Source organism: Anneissia japonica, unplaced genomic scaffold, assembly GCF_011630105.1.
Source record: "Anneissia japonica isolate Jap-2015-1 unplaced genomic scaffold, ASM1163010v1 scaffold4031_len268452_cov156, whole genome shotgun sequence".
Classification (NCBI taxonomy): Eukaryota; Metazoa; Echinodermata; class Crinoidea; order Comatulida; family Comatulidae; genus Anneissia; species Anneissia japonica.
Window position 1 is genome coordinate 78,264 of NW_022716874.1, and position 20,357 is coordinate 98,620.

At 33.3% G+C, this 20,357-nt stretch overlaps 1 protein-coding gene across 4 annotated transcripts in view; it reads left to right on the top strand.

Moving 5' to 3' along the window:
- The window catches only part of LOC117110011 (golgin subfamily A member 6-like protein 22), a 54,970-nt gene extending 36,551 nt beyond the window's left edge, over nucleotides 1–18,419 (top strand). For 3 of the 4 annotated variants that reach the window (XM_033252553.1, XM_033252554.1, XM_033252555.1), the window contains 11 exons: nucleotides 3,216–3,269; nucleotides 5,128–5,252; nucleotides 6,670–6,796; nucleotides 8,172–8,312; nucleotides 9,579–9,614; nucleotides 10,686–10,805; nucleotides 11,537–11,613; nucleotides 12,314–12,542; nucleotides 13,783–13,803; nucleotides 15,106–15,192; nucleotides 16,919–18,419. In XM_033252553.1, the coding sequence (XP_033108444.1) occupies nucleotides 3,216–3,269; nucleotides 5,128–5,252; nucleotides 6,670–6,796; nucleotides 8,172–8,312; nucleotides 9,579–9,614; nucleotides 10,686–10,805; nucleotides 11,537–11,613; nucleotides 12,314–12,542; nucleotides 13,783–13,803; nucleotides 15,106–15,192; nucleotides 16,919–17,416 (1,515 nt within the window). In that variant the 3' untranslated portion in view covers nucleotides 17,417–18,419. The remainder of the gene's footprint in view (nucleotides 1–3,215; nucleotides 3,270–5,127; nucleotides 5,253–6,669; nucleotides 6,797–8,171; nucleotides 8,313–9,578; nucleotides 9,615–10,685; nucleotides 10,806–11,536; nucleotides 11,614–12,313; nucleotides 12,543–13,782; nucleotides 13,804–15,105; nucleotides 15,193–16,918) is intronic. The other variant, XM_033252556.1, reaches the window with a different exon arrangement.
- Nucleotides 18,420–20,357: the final 1,938 nt, after the last annotated feature.

Here is a 20,357-nt window from a genome sequence, read left to right on the forward strand (position 1 = left end):
ATATATATATATATTATATATATCATATATATACATATATATCTGTCTCTTATACACATGGTGAGAAATATGATATATATAATATATATATATATATATATATCATATTTATGCTTTTAAGCTTATGCTGTTAAGTATCTTTCAGTATTCCATGTAAAAATATATGTTCTACTGTATGTTTAATGATACATTATTTTTCATTGAAGCTTATGCTCTTTGCATTTTCATTTTTCATTCTCACAAATCTTTTATAATTTATATAACATTTCTTTTTATATTCTTTTTATTTTGTCATTTTTAAAGTATAATTGATCTAGTACTTACTACATTATGTTAGTAGAGAAATGGTTTGTTTTGAAAGGAACAAAAAAGCTGAATTGATTTATATTGCCTAGCAAAAAAATATGGAGTCATAATATTACATTTGAAGCAACCAGTACAGTAGAATTTAGTTTTACTTTTAACTTTGATTTTCTTGAAACTAAAAGACACATTCAACAAAAATGCTGAAAACACGACTAAGGGAAATGTCGGACAAGGTTGAAAATTTGGAAATGTCCGTGAAGAGACAAAGAATGTTTTCTGATTCTGAAGATGAGGCAAGATATTTTACTTGTGCCAGTTGGCGCTATTCTGTGCAGTCTGCAATTTACGATGCTTTTTTTTCTTGGTTAAATATTGCTTTCTGAAGGAGAGTATATATTTTGAGCACTGCATTTCTATAATTATTGATTGTATCGTTGCCATTCATGTTATTACAGTATGCGTCATCATTAAGCCTGCTGAGAGAACTCTTAGGTACAATAGGAAATCTCCAAATATATGTCTCATAAAAATGTATCTATAAATTAATATTAGAAATTAAAATTTAAAGAAAATAAAATTTGGATGTTCCCACCAAAACCCAATAATGCCAAAATGGAATGATGCACAATATAGGGTAAAATTCAAGATGGGTGAAACAACATTCACCAAAAATGCTGAAATATGAATAAGGGAAATGTCAGACAAGGTTGGAAATAATGTTAATAAAATGAAGAAGGTCATCTGATTCTGATATTTTAAACTTTTGCTGATGAATGTTATTTTTCTGTGTCGTTTACCAAATTTCAGTGCTTTAAAATAGTGAAATTTATTTTCCGAAAGATTTCTTTTTAGGTATTTTCTTGAATTTATTTTAATATGTTTGTAGGGATTTCATTCCATTTATCACATGCTTTAGTTTGTAAACTAGATTTGAGAAGAATGTCAGAATAATCAGGAAGAGATTAAGTATCACTTATCACAAGGCATCACTACAACTATTTTGTATGTAATGTACAGCAATAATTTGATAAACATGAACCTTATTCCAAGGTTCCCAGGTTAGGATTAGGGAAGCCTCTTCTGAGAAATCTGGCTAAATGAGTGTTCTTTCTTAACACATATAATTTTTACTTTGTTGCACGTCGTAACAATTCATAGGCCTATAATATCTTGCATTTCTGAGAGTGGCTTTAGTTTCCAGGAGATTTTTGCTCGCTTGTTGGAGTGAGGGAGACCGTCCCATTTTGCGGGAACTTCCTGTGACTTGTAGGAAACTAGGAAGGCAGGCCCCTGTTTTTTAATAAAATCGTTCTATTAATTTCTTTTTTAGCTGGGATTTAGGAGCTTTAAGATTTATGCTTTACACGTAAATTATTAATTGAAGCTTATGCTGTGAAGAAATTTTTCAGTATTCCATGTAAAAATACATGTTCTGTATTTAATGATGCATTATCTTGCATTGAAGTTTATGCTCTTTGTGTTTTCTTTTTTAATGGAATAATAGACATTTATTATAATATATGACATTATTTCTTTTTACTTCATCAATTGAAACAAAAACAAAAACAACAAAACATGGAGTCATATACTATTAACAAACATTAGCAGCAACCAGTACAACGCAATTAAATTTGAATTAACTTTGATTTTCTTGAAACTAAAAGAAAGTATCAACAAAAATGCTGAAAACACAACTAAGTGAAATGTCGAACAAGGTTGAAAATTTGGAAAGGTCTGTGAAGAGACAACGAATGTTATCTGATTCTGAAGATGAGGCAAGATATTTTACTTGTGCCAGTTGGCGCTATTCTGTGCAGTCTGCAATTTACGATGCTTTTTTTTTCTTGGTTAAATTTTGCTTATCTAAAGGAGAGTTTATTTTTTGAGCACTGCATTTCTATAATGTATTGCTTGTATCGTTGCCATTCATGTTACTTGTGCCACCAAGGCTGGTGAGAGATCTATCTGTACCAAAGGAAATCTCTAAAAGTATGTCTCATAAAAGTGTTTCTATAAATTAGTAATACTAGAATTAATATCAGAAAAGGAAATTTGGATGGTACACACAACAGAGTAATGCCCAAATGGATTTCATTTCGTTATCAAGTGTATGCTTTAATTTGTAAAGTAAAGATTTGAGAACAATAAACAAGGGAAATAGCACTATAACAGCAGTGTTATAAGACAAATGCTTATTGCTATATGCTATTGCAGTATGTCTATATTCCTGCCAAGAGAAGTCTAGGTGTGAGAAGTCCAGATAATGGTTAAGGGTAAACAGGGTGTAAATGTGAAAACAGGGTAGGGTGCTCAAACAGGGAATTTGTTGATAATATTATGATACATTGTTTTCCATTTAGACAAGATGATGTGGTATGTACTGGGATGCTAGCTTTTTTTGGGGGAGGGTTCCCTTCCCCTAAATATATCACTGGGTATGCATACAGTAGCTTCATTTTGCTTTAAGCGGCTTATACGGGTCAACTGTCATCTCCAAATATACCTGTGTTTTCAGGGTTTAACTGACGTGTTTCATTCAGGTATTAAACAATGTAAGCGTTTTGTATTGTAATATAGTTAACTGAATCTGATACAACCTAGCTCTCAGCTGACAGTGTGTGGAATATCTTTTAAAGATTTCTTTCAATAATTCATTCTTTCTCAAAATGTTTTATGACATACAGTAAATATTACCTGCATTGAATGTGAAAATGAAATGCTGTACAACTTTCTCCATGGCAATCATTTTTTATTATAGCTTATTTTTTTGTATTTTTGGTCATGTGATGCTTGATTTTAATAATTTTTAGCTAAAAAATATTGTTTTTATCATTTGTATAATTATTATGATTTCATCTTTGAAATTGAAAATTTCACTATATTTTTTCTCCTTGAACTAAAATTAACAGAGAACACAGCGGGCAATGCAACGAAAGCAGTCAATTAGCAGGAGAACATCCGAGGCAAGCAAATGGGGGATGCGTGACCCCCCAGCTTCCTGTTATATTGCATACTTTTGCTTTCAATGTGCAATTTGCGTTTCAAATTTTGTGAAATGTACATTTACACATAAAAATCTTGAAAGCCATTTCTGTGTTTCTGAGCATGTCTACATACATACTGCCTAATAGATTAAATTTGAAGTAATGTATTTTTGAATAGCTTGGTGGTTAAGGTGCTTGCCTTCTAAAACCAGAGGTCCTGGGATCAATTCCTGTCATTTTACCAGAATTGTTTCTCACTACCAAAACAACCCCACTCTTTAAGCCTCATGATAAGACAGTGTATGTAAAGCATCTTGTATGTTCGTCTTGTGAAGGGATTGCCACTTTGAAGTGGGATAAAGTTCACTATTTGACACATCCTTGGTCCTTGAACCTAAAGCTAAAGAAAGATACTGATAAATAAATGAATTTAACAATGAAAAATATCAAATTTTAATGTTTTTAACAAGCTCCATTCCTTAATGTATGAAGCATCCATGATAGACCATACCACAGGAATTTCGACTGTAGGGTCTCTCTCTTTCTATATGCAGCTTCAATTTGAACCCCCTTTGTGAATTTCACAGCATTTACCAAATTTCAAACATAGTTAACCTACAACAGATATGAAAAAACAGAAGGGTGATCATAGTTTTTAATGTGCATTTTTTCGAAATCATTGTCAAAATGTTGCTATTATTATGATGTATGTGAGTAAGAAGTTTCTATACTATAACTTCTTGATGCGAGGTTATTGAATATTTAAACTATTGCTTCTCTCATGCTTTCATTTAATTTTGTATTTGTAATTTAAGTGTTTGTTATCTGGATCCCAAAGAATAACAATGTCCCCACATTGACTGGGAATCCAGAATCCAGAAAAAAATATTCTAACTATATACCTGTAAGAGCATTAGTGTAATAAATGTTTATATCTTACGTTTTCAAAATGTTTATGGTGTATGTAAATAGAATGCTTTTAATCAACATCTTGGAACATTTTTCATGACAGTCATTGTAATCTCATCTTTTTGCCATACATGCTTATACCTTTAGCTCACCATCATATCGCATCTGCGCCTCTTTTTTTCTCCAAGACAACTGATGATGCAGATTGGTTTACGTAGCTCTACTATTCTTGGAACATCCAACTTAAATATTCCTTTTAAAAGATTTTGACAAATATCATTGTGTTATATTTTCCCTTTAATAATTTTAAGAAAATATAAAAAAGAGATAAAGCACTGTTAATTTGATTGGATTCAGCTTACTTCAGATTCATAGCTTGCTGTTGCCAAAGGCTTTCACAGTATTACACAAGGCCAAGTGATGCTAATGCCTCAGTGGTGGCGCCATAGGGGGCTGGGGACTATACCCCCTCCAAAATGTAGAATTTCACTTTCAAGAATGAGGATTTGAAAGTAAATTAGATGGTTACATTGCATACGCTTTGTTTCTTGTTTTATTCAAAATGTTTTGGTTTTGGAAGCTGATTTGGACATTAGAAAACATAGCCTATGAAGTCATATTATAGTAACTCGATGCCTATCAAAATAATAAAAATTCTCCATAATTTGTTAAATATCTGTGGCTTCCAGGGGGCTTCGCCTCCTTGACCCCCACCGGGGGCCCTAGGCGGCCCCCTGGCCCTAGCCAAGTAAGACTCGATTCGCTCCACTAGCACCCCCCCCCCCCCCGCCACTCCGTCAGGCAGGTCCTGGCACCATCACTGTAATGCCTGCTTCAGTTTCGGTATATTTCTCTATGGCTGCAATATAAATCAAAGGTGTTGACAAATGTCTATGTGCTTATTTGTTCATTCATTGTTTCTCCACAGCTTGATCGCCATAAGAATGCTGGGGGACTGACAAAAGTGGGCGACACAATGGAAAGATTGGAAAAGATGCAGGCGGAAACAAAGAAACAACTGGAACAGGTTATGAAAGCTGAAATCAAGTCAAGGTAGGAAGTGATAACAACTTTTTTGTGTACCTAATGTCTACGGTAATTAATCTTTGTATAAAGTAAAACATTCATCAGTGACAAAGATAAAAAAGTATATTTTTATTTTTTTTATTCTTCATTTATTTATTAAAAAAATTTTCTACAATAACTGCTTGGTTGCATTACTAACTGTGCTATGAGGTAGATTAAATCTATACAGTATTACTTTAATGGTATTTTCCCATTATTAGGTATATATTATTATATTATAAGGTATTTCATAATCAGTAAGATTAATTTTGGTATGGAGAACACCTCTGATGTTGTATAAAGATCAACTACATATTAACAACATTTTAAAGTTATGTGAAGTTGTCAGATTTGAAAGGAAAATTTTTTTTTGAAAATAATCCATTTTCAATTGTTGTCGAGCTTGCCACGCACACCATTAATTTAACAGAGCTTGATAAAGCAGCGACATACTCCCAGCTAGTCAGATAGAAATTATTATGTAAGAACGATGTTTAGGTAAATTAGAAAGGGAAGTTTGATGTATGTTAAATGGGAAAGCTATGTGCCTGCAATTTTTTTTTTGTTGGAAATATTACATTTTTATGCACGAGATTTTTGCAAGAGCTTGAGAGAGGCTTCAAAATTGTGATTCTCATGCACGGTATGTGAGACTTGGTAGGCCTGGATATTTGCCATTGCTTTAATAAAGCAATGGCCGTATTTATTTATTGTTGCATTATTTATTTATGATTCCAAACTGTGCCACTGCTTCTTTTGATTTGTTTACTTGTTCTGTGCTTGGGTTAGGCAATGATCACTGCTGCTTGTGGGTTGTGAGGTGCCTAAATATGTGGGGTGCAGCGTTTCATATCTGCAAAGAAAGGCGCTTCACAAATGTTCCGATCGGATTGGATTGGATTCGACTGGTCGTCCTTCGTTAAACCACACCTACCTGCGCAATGGTAAAATCCTACGTAACGAAGACGACCAGACGAATGGAAAACTGGTATATACAAAAGTGGTATACTTCACAAAACAAAATGGCTGCGCAGTTACCGTGATACATGCTTGCGTAATCAAGGTCGCTTTGACTTGTGGTAGTTGGGTTTTATCGTTTATACAAATATTTTTTTTCTTCTGTTAGCCTACAATAATTTTTTTTTTGATGTGTGTAAATATTATAATTATTATTTTCTGAAATTTAATCTAAATTATATTAACGCAGATGTTGTTGCTAAACTGTCCAATCAGCCATGTTTGTTTTGGAAACATGAACAAATGAATGCACTCTGGTTTATGTTTTTCTGTTGTCAACAAAGTCTATCTTACGAATGAATAGGCCTATAATACGCAACAAAAAATCGTTTTCAACAAAATGAACCAGTCGAATAAGCCCATTGTTACATTTCATGTATTTTTCCAGACAAAACCAGGATAAACAGATTGAGACCAAGATTGAGGACGTACAGGAAAAACTGGGCGTCGCTATATCAACATTGCAGCAGGCTATTGGAGGAATCAATGAACAGGTCATGACAGCAACTAATGATGTGAGTATTGCTTTATGATTGACATAGAATTCTCTGCTGTGATTGGTCTGAATATATATAGCTTCTAATCACACCTTTGGTCAGATTGCATCTACTGATATTTGTATTCTTAGGCAGTGTTTTCCATAGTACCCGAGTCGATTTTATGACTACCATCATTACTTTTGTGAAATTAATCATTAAACAACAGATCCAATATATTAGAATCTTGTGTGATGATACTGAAATTATTTGTTAATTATCTTTAGCCGAGCATGGATAATGGTTTTTTTTTATCAGAACTAAACATGTGTCCTTGTACATGCGTTTAGCTATTTACACGTGTCGCAAACCTCTGCCTGTCCCGCACAACAAATTCTCCCGGAATTCGACTTTCACAACTTGGGACCCCTGCTCTACAGATGATCACAAATTGAATACACTCAAATCTTCCATCCACGCAGTGGACTAATTCCTATTTGGTCTCCTGAAGAAGACTGTACATGCTAGGAAGCTCAATGTGCGATATGAGTGCCATACCCCTAAACAGCATTTACACAGGAAAAAGAGATGGGCACCTATGAAGCTGTGTCTATACACTATCAAATTTTATGTGACAAAAAAATGTGATGTTACCATATATGGGTACCATGTGCCCATATATGGATACCATGTGCCCATATATGGGTACCATGTGCCCATATATGGATACCATGTGCCCATATATGGGTACCATGTGCCCATATATGGGTACGATGATGTCATATCACATATCATCAAATTGTATCAAAAAAAGTTGACCGCGATCATTTTTTTATACCTTGTTTAGCGAAATCACTGCCCGCCAATTATGATGTTTTTTAATAACAAAAAAATTTTATTTTTGGACAATTAGCATAACCGTCGCCACGAAAAAATGGAAATTTCAGAATGCCTTGAAACCTCAAAAATAAAATATGTATATTTCTTCCCAATTAATAAAATTTAAAGCATATACCATTCTTTACTACACTGTTTTATGAATAAAATTTTATTTTTATTTACTCCTTCGTCTGGATGTTTTTGGCAAATCTATTTGCTAAATAAAAAAACAATTAAAAAAGAATGTCTTTGCCCTCCTCTGACGATTTAAAAAAAAATAAGTTTGTGAAACAAGGTGTAAACAATGTCTCGCTTTTAAGCTAGGGGCTCTAGTTTTGATCTCTCCTCCACCTGTAAAAGTTTGGATAAAAGAGTTTATTAAATGTTTGTTACTTGTGTTTTAAGTGCTGTCCTTATCATCATTTATTTTTCAAACAGGTAAATGCTTCTTAATTGAAATCATACTCTCTGATTGGCTGTCTTTGTAACATTGATTCGTGCCATTGGTCAATCACTTTCTTGTTTTCTATGACAGTATCAAGACAAACTTAAGATGATGCTTGAGGAATATAAGGGAGCTGATACAAGGGGCGTGGCTGACCTGGATGCAAAGGTTAATGCTCTACAAAGTAAAATAAATTTACAAGATGAACATTCTGAAGCCCAAATTGCCAAGGTGAGTTACATGCCTTTCCAGGTTAAAGACAGTAAAGGCTGCAAAAGAAGTATATTTTGGACATGTACATTGGATAATCACAAAGTTTTGTATATGCTATCAAATTTTATTTGAAAAAATTGATAGTTGTATGCTTATATAAGACGGCCATCTAAAAACCAGCATCATACACTGACAAAAACAATGAAAATTTACTTTTTAGTATATTCTTATTCTCCACATCATGGGTGTATGTAAGTGGGGGTCGGGAAAGTTGTACGACCAAAAATTGTCAAAGGTCCACACTTGTTTCCAAAAGACATTTTTTTTCTGGGTTTTCACAATGACATAAATGAAAAAGCATTGATGAGGTACCAGCAATGAGACCTTGTCAATTGCATGACGTAATATATCTCAATTCCAGTAATTTATAAAAAAAACATAAATTGTATTGAAATTTTAATCACATCATGCTGTGTTATTTCATTGTGAAAAGGTGCAAAAAATTATGATCACGACCCACCCAAAAAAAAATCCTGGATGCAATCCTGCACATTTTTAGCTTTAAATTGATTGGTCATTGACTGGAATTGACTTACTTTTGCCAAAGTTATGAGTAAAAGTATTACAGCTTCTCTGTACTAAAGCATACAATACTGCCAGATTCTTATGATAATTACTAATAGTTCTAACATAACAAAAATCTAAAATCAGCACCATTTATTTTAATTAGTTATTTATTTGACTTACTCATTACAAGCCCTATATATGGTCATGTCACTTATTTTTTTTAAATAAAATTTGTCTAGATAGGGCTTTAAATCCATTGACAAATAGTAATTTTACTTCAGTGTTGAGTCACTTTCATAAACATAATAAAAATCTTAGAATCAGTACCATTCTTTAAACTAGTTATTTATTTGACTTTTTTCACTCTTTAAAATGTTTATTACTTAATGACTGCTACTAAACTATGTTAATGTATACTCTTTGTTCAAACCTTTGTTCATACTTTTTGTATGAAGGTTCCACAATTATTTATCGTCATTTGTGCCTGAAATATTTATATATTTACAAGCTGAATAATATGATCGTTGATTCATATATGCTAATGTAGGAGATGGATTTACTAAAAAAAATTTGATGACTTAACTATATTCGTTATCGTTTTCGTAAGCTTGCAAAATCTTCCTGATTTAAAATTTAAGTGTTGTAAGTTAAATACATAAACAAATTTTATTGATCGGTTTAATGATTTTATTGTTGGTTGACCTTTAAATTTTCCAGGTTCTGGCCAAGGTCATGGATGATGATTCTAAAGAGGTAAGCTACTATACTTTTAAATATATCCAACTTTTTGTACCTCAGATATAGGCTGACTCAATTATTACTTGCCTTTCAGTAATTAAGCAACATGATTTTAACATTTGTTAAAAAATTAGTTACATCATCAGAGACGTTTTTAAGCTGTTGGTCCTGTGTGCATTATGTCCTGTGTGCATATTGAAGAACGCAGTACACTATTCGGAAAAGAGTAGTGGATTGTCTCCCGGGGTACTTGCCAATCACCACCAGAAGGACCCCATAAGGACCCCATTGGAAATAAGTATTCTTTAGACTTTCATGGGTTATCCTTACCACTGAATAAATCCATCCATCAAATTTATTTTAAGTTCATTTAGAACGACAGACTCTGTTTTCGATATTGAAATTTCATCGTAGTAGTTTCATTGTCGTTGTCATCATTCATATAAAATAATATGTGACCGATCACGACCTTCTAAGGGGGTGGGGATGGGTGTAATACGCCTTATTTTAAAGATGAATATTGCAGAGTACCGATACTGGCAGCTTAATTCATATTGTGTTTCTCTATATACAAGTTTAGTATAATAAACAGTAATAATAAGAATAATAATCAAATACTAATTTAGCCTAGTTCCGACTAAGGTGGATAAACCTGGCTAAACTCATCAGTTTATGCACCCTCCAGTTTGAACTAGGTGGCTTATCTGAAGCCGGGTATTAGTTGTTCCTATAGTAACTAGGCTTTTCTGTGCCAGGCTTTAATCGTTGTGTGGGGGGTCACGCTTTGACCTTGGATAAAAAATTAACCAATCAGCATTCAATTACGTCTGCTGTGACTGAACGTACGACTGGCGCGCGATGTTTTGAAAATAACTTCCTTGTTCTGGTTCCTGAATATGCAAATCTAACTTCAGGCTAATCCAGTTAGTCCGAACAGCCGGCAGAGTTAAGCCAGGCTTAACCTTGAGCCGCGCTTATCTCCGAGTCTGAACGTAGTCATATGTACCAATTCCAAAAAAATGATCAATGGCGCAGTTACTCCACAAAGGTCCATTTGTTAGCCTGTGATTTTCTTTATATTTACAGGAAGCTAAGAAGTCTCTGAGAAAACATCAGACAATGATTGAAGAGATTGAAGACTGGAAGGCTGGAGCTGACCGTAAACTTAAACAAATCAAAGAAAAAATGGATGACCTCGAACCAGAGGTGAGCCGCTCCAACCTCCTATATTGTGTGGGGGATTTAGACATGAAAAGGCTAAAAAAAAAATGCTCAAAATTAGAAAAATTAATAATTATTTGTTTATGGAGTTAATACTGTTGTCCTTGTTATTTTAGTGATGTTATTTATTAATAATTATTAATATTAAATTATACTTTTATGTACTATACACAGAATTACTATCCAAGGTGTCTTCACAAAAGTGAATAATTTACAATTAAACATTTTCCAATGTTATTTCATTTATGATAGTACAATTTATCCATTTCCAAATCTACAATTGTGGCAAACACAAGCCAAACAGAGATAATGACCAAAACATGCTGGGGTGTCAAAATTTTTAAAATCTATTTTATTTCACTAAACTAACGTTTATATATCAATATACATCATGCTATGCTTTTATTTTCCCCAGTTTTAATGTTAAAACAACAATTTTTAACAATTTGGTGATGGTTTCTGCCTGGGAAATGCCTGAAACAGGCTGATTTCTCAAATATTGTTCTTTAAACAGCTGTATGTTTAAATTCCTGTAACTTCATAACAAAATGTCGGATTTTAATGATTCTTCTACCATTTTATAGCTCTTATTTTACTGTTTAATCCTGTATTAATAATTAAAAATCCATTTTTGTGACGAGTGACTGGTTTGGCTTGTCTTTGCCACAATTAGTATATGAATATTCATGTCTTTCACATCTTATTTTTGTCAAAAGATTGAAAGGATGAATAAAGCAAATGAATCAATGCAAGAAGACATGAATCGATTGGTGGAGAATGAACAGAAAGAAAGGTAAAAAGACAATAAAATGCAAAATTTTCCCTCAGGGTATAGTATACCAATTATTAAAGTATAGATTTTAGAATGATTGAAAACACTGATTTTTAGCTCCGATGAGGAGCTCTAGAAACCCGACTGATTGATAAATCTGATTGAAGTCTAGAAACACCTGGCTGATTGATTAATAAATCTTTTCTGTATGAGCGGCCGTTAGAGCCAATATATATACTCTACTGCTTCTATTTTACCGCCCTCAAATCCTTAGGCCGGAGCCCACGTACCCCATACTATGCATCACAAAATTGTTCATATGGAGTGGTGGTAAATAGCTTGGTGAAACAACAATTTTTAATGATTTTGTGATGGTTTCTGCCTGGGAAATTTTCAAAGTCATAAACTTTGAAGATTGATTTCTCAAATATTGTTCTTTAAACAGCTGTATATTTAAACTCTGTAACTTCATAATCAAATGTCAGATTTAAATGATTTACTCATTCCGGCAAAAAAAAAAAAAATTACAAATACAAAAAAAATTAGACAAACATATAGAATATAGATAAGCTAGGGAGCAGCAAAAGCGAAACCACTGTCGTCTTAGAGATGTGCTTCTCCCAAATATATTAAGTAGTAAGTATTGAAAATTTTAAAATGGAGTAAAATAAATAATTAAATAATAAAAAGTTTAACGGGAAACTATTCATCATCGTTGCAGGATACGTGACGTTCAAATGGTGCGGGCTGACCTGGATGCCAAGTACAAGCAGATACAGACAGACATGACTGCGGCCAAGGCAGCCGTAATGAGTGCTGGAGGGGCAACGACACCAATGCCGGCTATTCCAATCTCTCAGAAGGAAAAGATGGCTGCCGGGAAAGGTGGAGGCAAAGTAGACCAAGGAACCTTGGATAAGATGTCCTACCTTGAGACGGAGGTTAACAAAGTGAGTTTATCGTCCTTTTTTTGTTGATAGTTTCAAAGAGAATTTAGACAACTTGCTTAAAATTACATGTTAATCACTTAGAAATGTGCTCATCACCCTACATATGACAGAATTTAATTGGCTCACTCATTTATAACAGAGAAACACTCTCACAAGGAGAGGTTTGACCCTTACAAAACTTATAAACCCTTTTCAGACCAGCAAATTTTATTTGACAAAATACTGTTGTATGCCCATATATAGTAATGATGTGCCTATATATGGTCATGATGTGATGTCATCTTGACCATATTTAGGCATGTCCCATGTTTTTGTCACATACAATTTTATTGTCAAGACAGATTATTAGACAAACACTGATACATATTAACTATGCTTACTCTCATGATTTGAAATTATTCTCTACTTGGCATTTTTTTAATTTAATTTGTTTTTATTCTAGAGGAATTGTGACAAATTGTATTTTTAATATTTAATATTTTATTTTACACATGAGCCAAGAATTGCCAATCAGCAATTTTAGATACTTTTTAAAGAGATGCAAATCCCTGCATACCGGGTGCTTTATGTAGCAATATGATGTTAGGGATTGAAGCTGTTTTGGTTGTGAGAAAATATCTCTATTAATTCTGGTATAAGTAGGTGACAACTCCATTTAAAGTGCCTTATAGCTTTACATTCCATAAATTCTGGGTTTAATTCGTAATGCAATTTACAACAAAATGAAATTGTAGCAAAGACAAGCCAAACCATTCATTCGTCGCAAAAATCAATTATACTGGGTTAAAGAATAACATAAGAGCTATACAGTGGTAAAAAATCATTCAAATCCGACATTTCCTTATGAAGTTGCAAGTGTTTAAACTTACAGCTGTTTAAAGAACAATATATGAGGGATCAGCCTTCAAAGTTTATGATTTTGGGCATTTCTCGTGCAAATACTATCATCAAATCCTAAAAAAAATTTTTGTTTTAACTTTGAAAATGGGGAAAATAACAGCAGCATGATGTACAGATATATAAAGCTTGTTTATTGCAATAAAATTTATTTTTAAACATGTTTTGGCCATTTTGTCTGAAACACGATTTTGCGACGAGTGACTGGTTTGGCTTGTCTTTTCCACAATTTCTCATAATAATGAAATATTATATATGGATTTATCTTTATGGGATTTTTTTATGACAATAATTTCGAGATTTCTTATAATTTCTTTTTTTCCTCCTCCACTTGCATAATCAGTATCGTGGAAAGTTTATGGAGGTTTGTAGCACATTATATTATTGAGTGTATTTAAAAGTCTTTTATTTTTCAAAAAATATATTCAATGTCAACATTATATATACAAAAGTTATACTTTTATTTCATACTAACCTAAAAGTTCATAAATTACAAGTAGTAGCTAATGATAAAATAGGTAAATATTTGTACAAGTCGAGTTTCCAAGCAATAAGGCAGGAGTGCCGCTAACTATAGCCTTAACATCGGTGCAGGTTCAAGCCTGGCCTCATCCAAGAATTTGATTGGTAGAACCAAGTCTTCTTGGATAAGGACTTTCAAATGTGATGCATTTGGCTACACTGGGCTGCTATAGTACCGTACAACTGTTTTTCTTTGTTGACCTTAATAAACATAAAACAAAGATTTAATGTTGTAGTTCATTGGGTATTAAAGCTCACCCCTACACAAAGACCAATTAAATGTACCAGTATTTTTCTGGGCCAAAAAGTCGTGGTATCACATTTAATATGAATTACAATTCAAGTTGTTGGCAGTAGCAGTTAAAACTCAGATAGAGAATCTTTAACCGCTGTCCACACTCTTAAAGAATTTATGTGACATAACTTTGATTTGTGTATTTATGGACATAATAATGTTATGTCACATCTATATTGGCAAACTGTATGTACTTAATAATGTGAATAGGTGTTTTTATGTAGTTTTTAACCTTAGTTTTTGCATGATGTTTGTATTTTTTTTCTGTGGTGTAGACGTGTCGGAATAAAATCTTTGCATGTAATGTATGTATATGTTTAAAAAGGCAGAAATATCATCTTTCTAGCGTACTTTGTCTCAGACTATCATCTTGACTTCCATCCAACTTCTCCATCCCAGCACTTCTCTCTCCTTCTCTATGGTTCGTCTCCTTGTCGTCTTGGGGGGCGTCCTACTCTTCTTTTTCCTTTGAGCCCACGTCATGTAGTGGCTATTATAAGTAATCCTTAAAGCATGTCCAATCCATTTGTATCTACTTCCTGTACTACCACACTGATTCGTTTTAATTCGCTTCCGGTGAGAATGTCATCGTTGGATACAATATATGGCCATCCGATTTTCATAATCCTTCTAAAGGCACTTGAACTAGAATGTGTCCAATCTGTTTCTTTCTAATTCTAATTTTGGTTCAGAAAGAGTATTTAGATGAACTCCTACACACCTGTCTTAACTTCATAAAAGATATTCTTACTTTGTTGATTCTGTGATTTGTACTGCCTAAAAATGAATAAAAATAACATTTTGAATAATTTGTATGAATATTTTAATAATACAATATTGTTATTTCAGATGAAAGAAGAGATATCGAAAGTAGACGGTACTGTTAACACTGTAAAACTTCATCTATCACGCAAGATAGAGAAAGAGGAGAAACAGGTATAGTTGAAATTACAATTTTATTCCCATATATAGTCATGGTGTGCCTATATATGGTCATGATATGACATCATCATGACTATATTTAGGCATATCACATGTTTTTGTCAAACAATATTTGATAATGTGTGCATCGCTTTGGATTTTCCCACTCATTGCCTTCATTTATCCAAGATACTTAACACTCTGCCCGCCAAATACGGAGATCTCCATGTTTGGTGATGCAACGCTTGACCACCAAACACGGAGTAGATCTCCATGTTTCAGGATTTTGTACGGAATCCGATAGATGGGGTAATAACTGACATGTACTAACAATTTGAACACTATATTCAGTCTGGACCGTATGTATTTCGCTATTTGTTTGTTTACATTAGCGTTGTGTGGTATTGATTTACTTTCACGAAATCGCGATTATCTCAGCTTCGTTGTGCAAAATTGCGTAAACCACCAAAAGTGAGTCATTTTCATTTTACTGTTACGGGTCACAGATTGTAATTAGAATAAAATATTTGGTACCATTGTAAAGCTAACATGTTTGTAGATCTTGTAGTGTTCACTACATGCCAATCTGATCACATACACACTCTCAACGAGCTTCGGAAAAGTGTTAAAATTTGCTAAAAAGTCTGGTGGTGGCTGATACTATGTTTTTTCAAACCCCTGGCGGTCAGAGTGTTAGTTAATGAGAAACAGTACGTATTAATTTTAATTGAATTTGGTTGATTGCAGATCCACAATTTGCTATAAATCAGTTGATAAAATACTTAAAATTCATTATACATTTGCTTTTTTAAAGAAATGAAATTGTAAATATTAATGCTTTTTTTTTGTTAAATGTCCCAGCTTTATAGTGCGGTTGATGTTGTTGGAGCCATGTCAAATGAATATATATAAATTTATGTATCAAACTATTAACTTGGACATATTTTGGGGTTTATTTCAACATGGACTTAAGATGCCTATGTGCTCTCGGAGGAGGGGGGTCCCCAAGTCCAAAGGGCACTTCAGCTAATACAAAGCACTTTTCTAACAGAGACTTTGACATAAAGGTCCCGTAAAAGACACCTCAAACTACAAATTAAAACAATTTAATTTAATTTAGTTTTTAACTCACAAATACCCCAGCATGGACTCAAATGACAACTCTTTTGTTTGTTTGTTTGTCTTTTATTATAAAATATCAATTCCTGACCCAAAGGTATCACCACAGCTGGGCTCCACTATAAACAAAGATTAAAAACAGAGTGTGAAATAATAAATAAATGGCTACTAAAATTCACAGAGATTGAATACAAATCAAGTTATACCCTAGAAAATAACAGGCTATGGTATTGTTGATATTTTACTCCATGGGAGGGAGTACCTCTGCAACATTCATCACACTTAAATTATTGAATAAATTCATTGGACCCAAACGATAAGTGTGTTCTAAAGATTTCTTTTAGATGATCCAAAGTCAAGAGTAAAATTAAGATGTTAAACTTGACTTTGGAACATCTAAAAGAACCTTTAGAACAGACTTTTCTTCACACTTGTAATCAAATAGTAAAATGTATGGCCCCCCAACACTTTCTCCCCTGCCCCCTGGACCCATGATTCGTGGTTACGCCACTGATGTCATAAATACAGGTGTTACTCTTTTTTTTTGGATTTAATCCAATATAGGTTTTAAACAAATAATTGGACATAGTCTGTTCTTTTCTCATTTCTTTCACTCCACTAGCGCAAGGAAGAAACACAAGATCTACAGTACATACTGGAAGATGTTAAGAAAAAGGTGGAAAAACTGGATAAAGGAGGTGTGAAACCAGATAAGAAAGATAAAGATAAAGATAAACATAAAAGTGATGAAGGAGATGATAAAAAGAAAAAGAAAAAATCAGATAAAGGGTCTGAGAGCGAGAAGAAAGATGAAGGGGATAAGGATGATGCGAAAAAAGATGGAGAGGAGGGAGGAGAGAAGAAGAAAAAGAAGAAAGATAAAGACAAAGACAAAGATAAGGAGGGAGAGGGTAAGAAAGAGAAAAAGAAGAGCAAGGATGACAAAGAAAATGGTGAGGAAGGGAAGGAGAAGAAAGAAAAGAAGGAAAAGAAGAAAGACAAGGAAAAAGATGGAGAAAAGAAAAAAGATAAGGAGAAAGATGGAGAGAAAAAGAAAAAAGACAAAAAGAAAGACAAAGATGAGAGTGGAGATGTTGAAACTAAGCCTGACCCTTCATAGCACTGTGTTGTGTTGTTTTATGCTGAATGACTTGATATGTCCGATTGTGGACATTCCAAGAGTAGTGTTGCATCAAAAAATGATGGTGTGATCAGATGCAGTTTGTTGTGGGTGATGATGAAATATACCAAAGACATAAACTTATGCACTGATGCAAGTATATAATTATTGTTGCATGATGGTAAAAGTGCATGACATTTTGCATTTATATGCAATAGTGCATGATCGAAAATTGCATGCTGGGAAATATGCAATGTATGAATGTGCAATACCATAGGAATGTGCAATAGTGCATGATTACGCAATAGTGCATGACGGTAAATATGCAATAGTTCATGATTACATGATGTGATATATATTATACAGTAATGTGGGATGGGATTATATGCAATATAAGAGATGTATATGAGTATGTAATTTAGAATACCCTTTTTAAGTGCATGATGTACATTTATATATAGTGTAGTGCATGGGAAATTCACTGCTGCATTGAATATAAAATATTTTCAATATTATTATGTTGTATGCTTTTTTTGAAAAATTAAATCAAATGCGACATTTTACTGAATGTTTGTATGCTTCAAATACGGGTTTAATAGTTATGATTAATTGTTGTTATTATTATAATCATTAATTTTATTCTTCTAATTTGTTCATTATAATAATATAAGTCATATACTAATAGCATAATAATATTCGGATGTGTTTCAAAAACTAAATAACTTTGATTGAAGTTGATTCTTGCTTTCCACTTGCAGCATAACAATAGTCAAGATGGTTTAAAAAAAACCATAGACAAACACATTTGCAGTGAATACTTGCTTTTCATTACATTTAAGAGTTTTCAAAAATAACAGCAACGTTTGAAGTGGATTTTTGCTTTTCATTTAACGCACTAGTATTACTCTTACTTTTATTATGATTTCCTTTCACATACTTAAGCCAAAGATGAACTACTAAGTATCAGCTTTAACACATTTAATACATTTTGCAAAAGTGTTAACTTCTGTCATGGACATACTCTTGATGTAGTGTGTATTTGATTTGATATATTTAAGGCCAAAAAATAGTGTTGCCCATACCTGGCTAACTTTATTTTTTGACCAAAAAGAAGTGCATAAATCATTTTGCACTAAATAATTAATTTGATATCCAGGGGTTGCGCCAGCATGTCTGGGCCCAGCCGTTGGGTAGTTGTGGTTAAATCTGTTGGGAAAAATTAATTAGGAATCTTTTCTAAGGCAGGGACTGCACGCCGAGGGTCCCATATTTGGGCATCTAGAAGTGACAAACCTTATTCTGGTTTTTTTGCCAGCCCCAACCTGTTGGGGAAATTGGACCACCTGTCCGGGAAATGCTGGCGCCATCCCTGTTGATATCTTAACCAGGGTTTTAGCCTCATGATTACCATATTATCAACCAAAATACATGATTGGAGTGGTGATAATTGCTGGACCCTAAAATTAAGCAGCGTAGGTCAGTAGTTAAAAAAACATTGCCAATCCGACGACCCAGATTTTCCAGCCTACTTTAAGCACAAGTGCAAGATTGCAAATACAATACTTAATTCATTACAGTTTGACTCTACCACAGGTATTCCAATAGGCAAAGTAAAGCTTTTGTAATACTGTTCATCCTCCTTCCGACCCCTCTCATTCTGAAACCCCAGCTTAAAGCTTTTTTTAATTGATTTTTAAGTTCCTAACTTTACAAATGACAGTATTTAACAAAATCAAATTGTAACCTAGTTTTTTATACTTACATAAAAAGTTTAAACTAACTGTTTTTGGTTAGTAAGTGCATGATACTGATATTCTGGTTTTGCATGCATGCATGATACTATGTTCTGGTTCTTTTGGTTTCTTTAGTTCACCCTAGTAGCAGGCACACTAAGTTGTTGAATGCAATTTTGTTTATCTTCATTTGTTCTCATGGTTTTCTATTCTGGTGTGGTTTTTTTTTTTTTTTTTTTTTGGGAACTTTTTTTTTTTTCTTTTTGGGAACTTCAGAGTTGCTTTGTTTTCATCACCACCTCATGGCCATCTCGGTTTTTCACCTGCAAGCACATTAACAGTCCACCACCTGCATGCAAATTAGCTGCTTACTATATGGCAAAAGGTCATGAATAGTTATTAGATCTGAGATGCTTTCACATATTCGTATTCTTACTTGCAGAACAAGCCTCAGAAGGCTAAGACAAAGATGAATCATCGGAGAAAGATCAGGATGAAAAAAATTGATGTTTTTTCTGGTCAAATTGTGCCAGGCCTATATGCAATATAGAAACTCCATATTTGGTAGTTTTTACTCAGTATCCTTTCAGGGCCAAAGAGGCTGAAACTGTATTTTGAAACATGTGTGTTTAATTGTAAATTGTGAAGTTACAAGAATGTGCTTGTATACTGTCTACACCTCGAAAAAAATTTATTTCTCATGGTTTTTGAGAGCCATTTTGATTTCCATCACCAGTTGTCTGTCTCTGTACCTATTATTCCGTATGCTTGTCAAGAGAAGAATCAAGTTGACATCCAAGTTTTAATTCTGTAATCTTCTAGCATGAACTTTGATGATTACCAAGATTGTTAGTGAAGGCTGAGTTTATTGGAAAAATATTTCATTTAGTGATATAATTATCCATAGCCTCTGAATCACTGTATTGTAAACAAGAACATTAAAACTGATAGGTATAGTTCAAAAGTTCTTATATTACATTTCTTTTTTATTTAAGAATCTTTCATCACCTGTATTTATTATATTTTTTTCAGTTATTGATATAAGAACCCACTAAGTCTGTCTCATCTAACTTTATCCTTAATTCTCATTCTTTTTTATTTTCTTTTCCACGTCTTTCTCTTCTTTTCTTCAATGGTCTTCCTTTACTTTCAATCCATCTAATGATAAAATTTAGTTATTATTTCCATAAAAGGCAGCAGTTGTACTG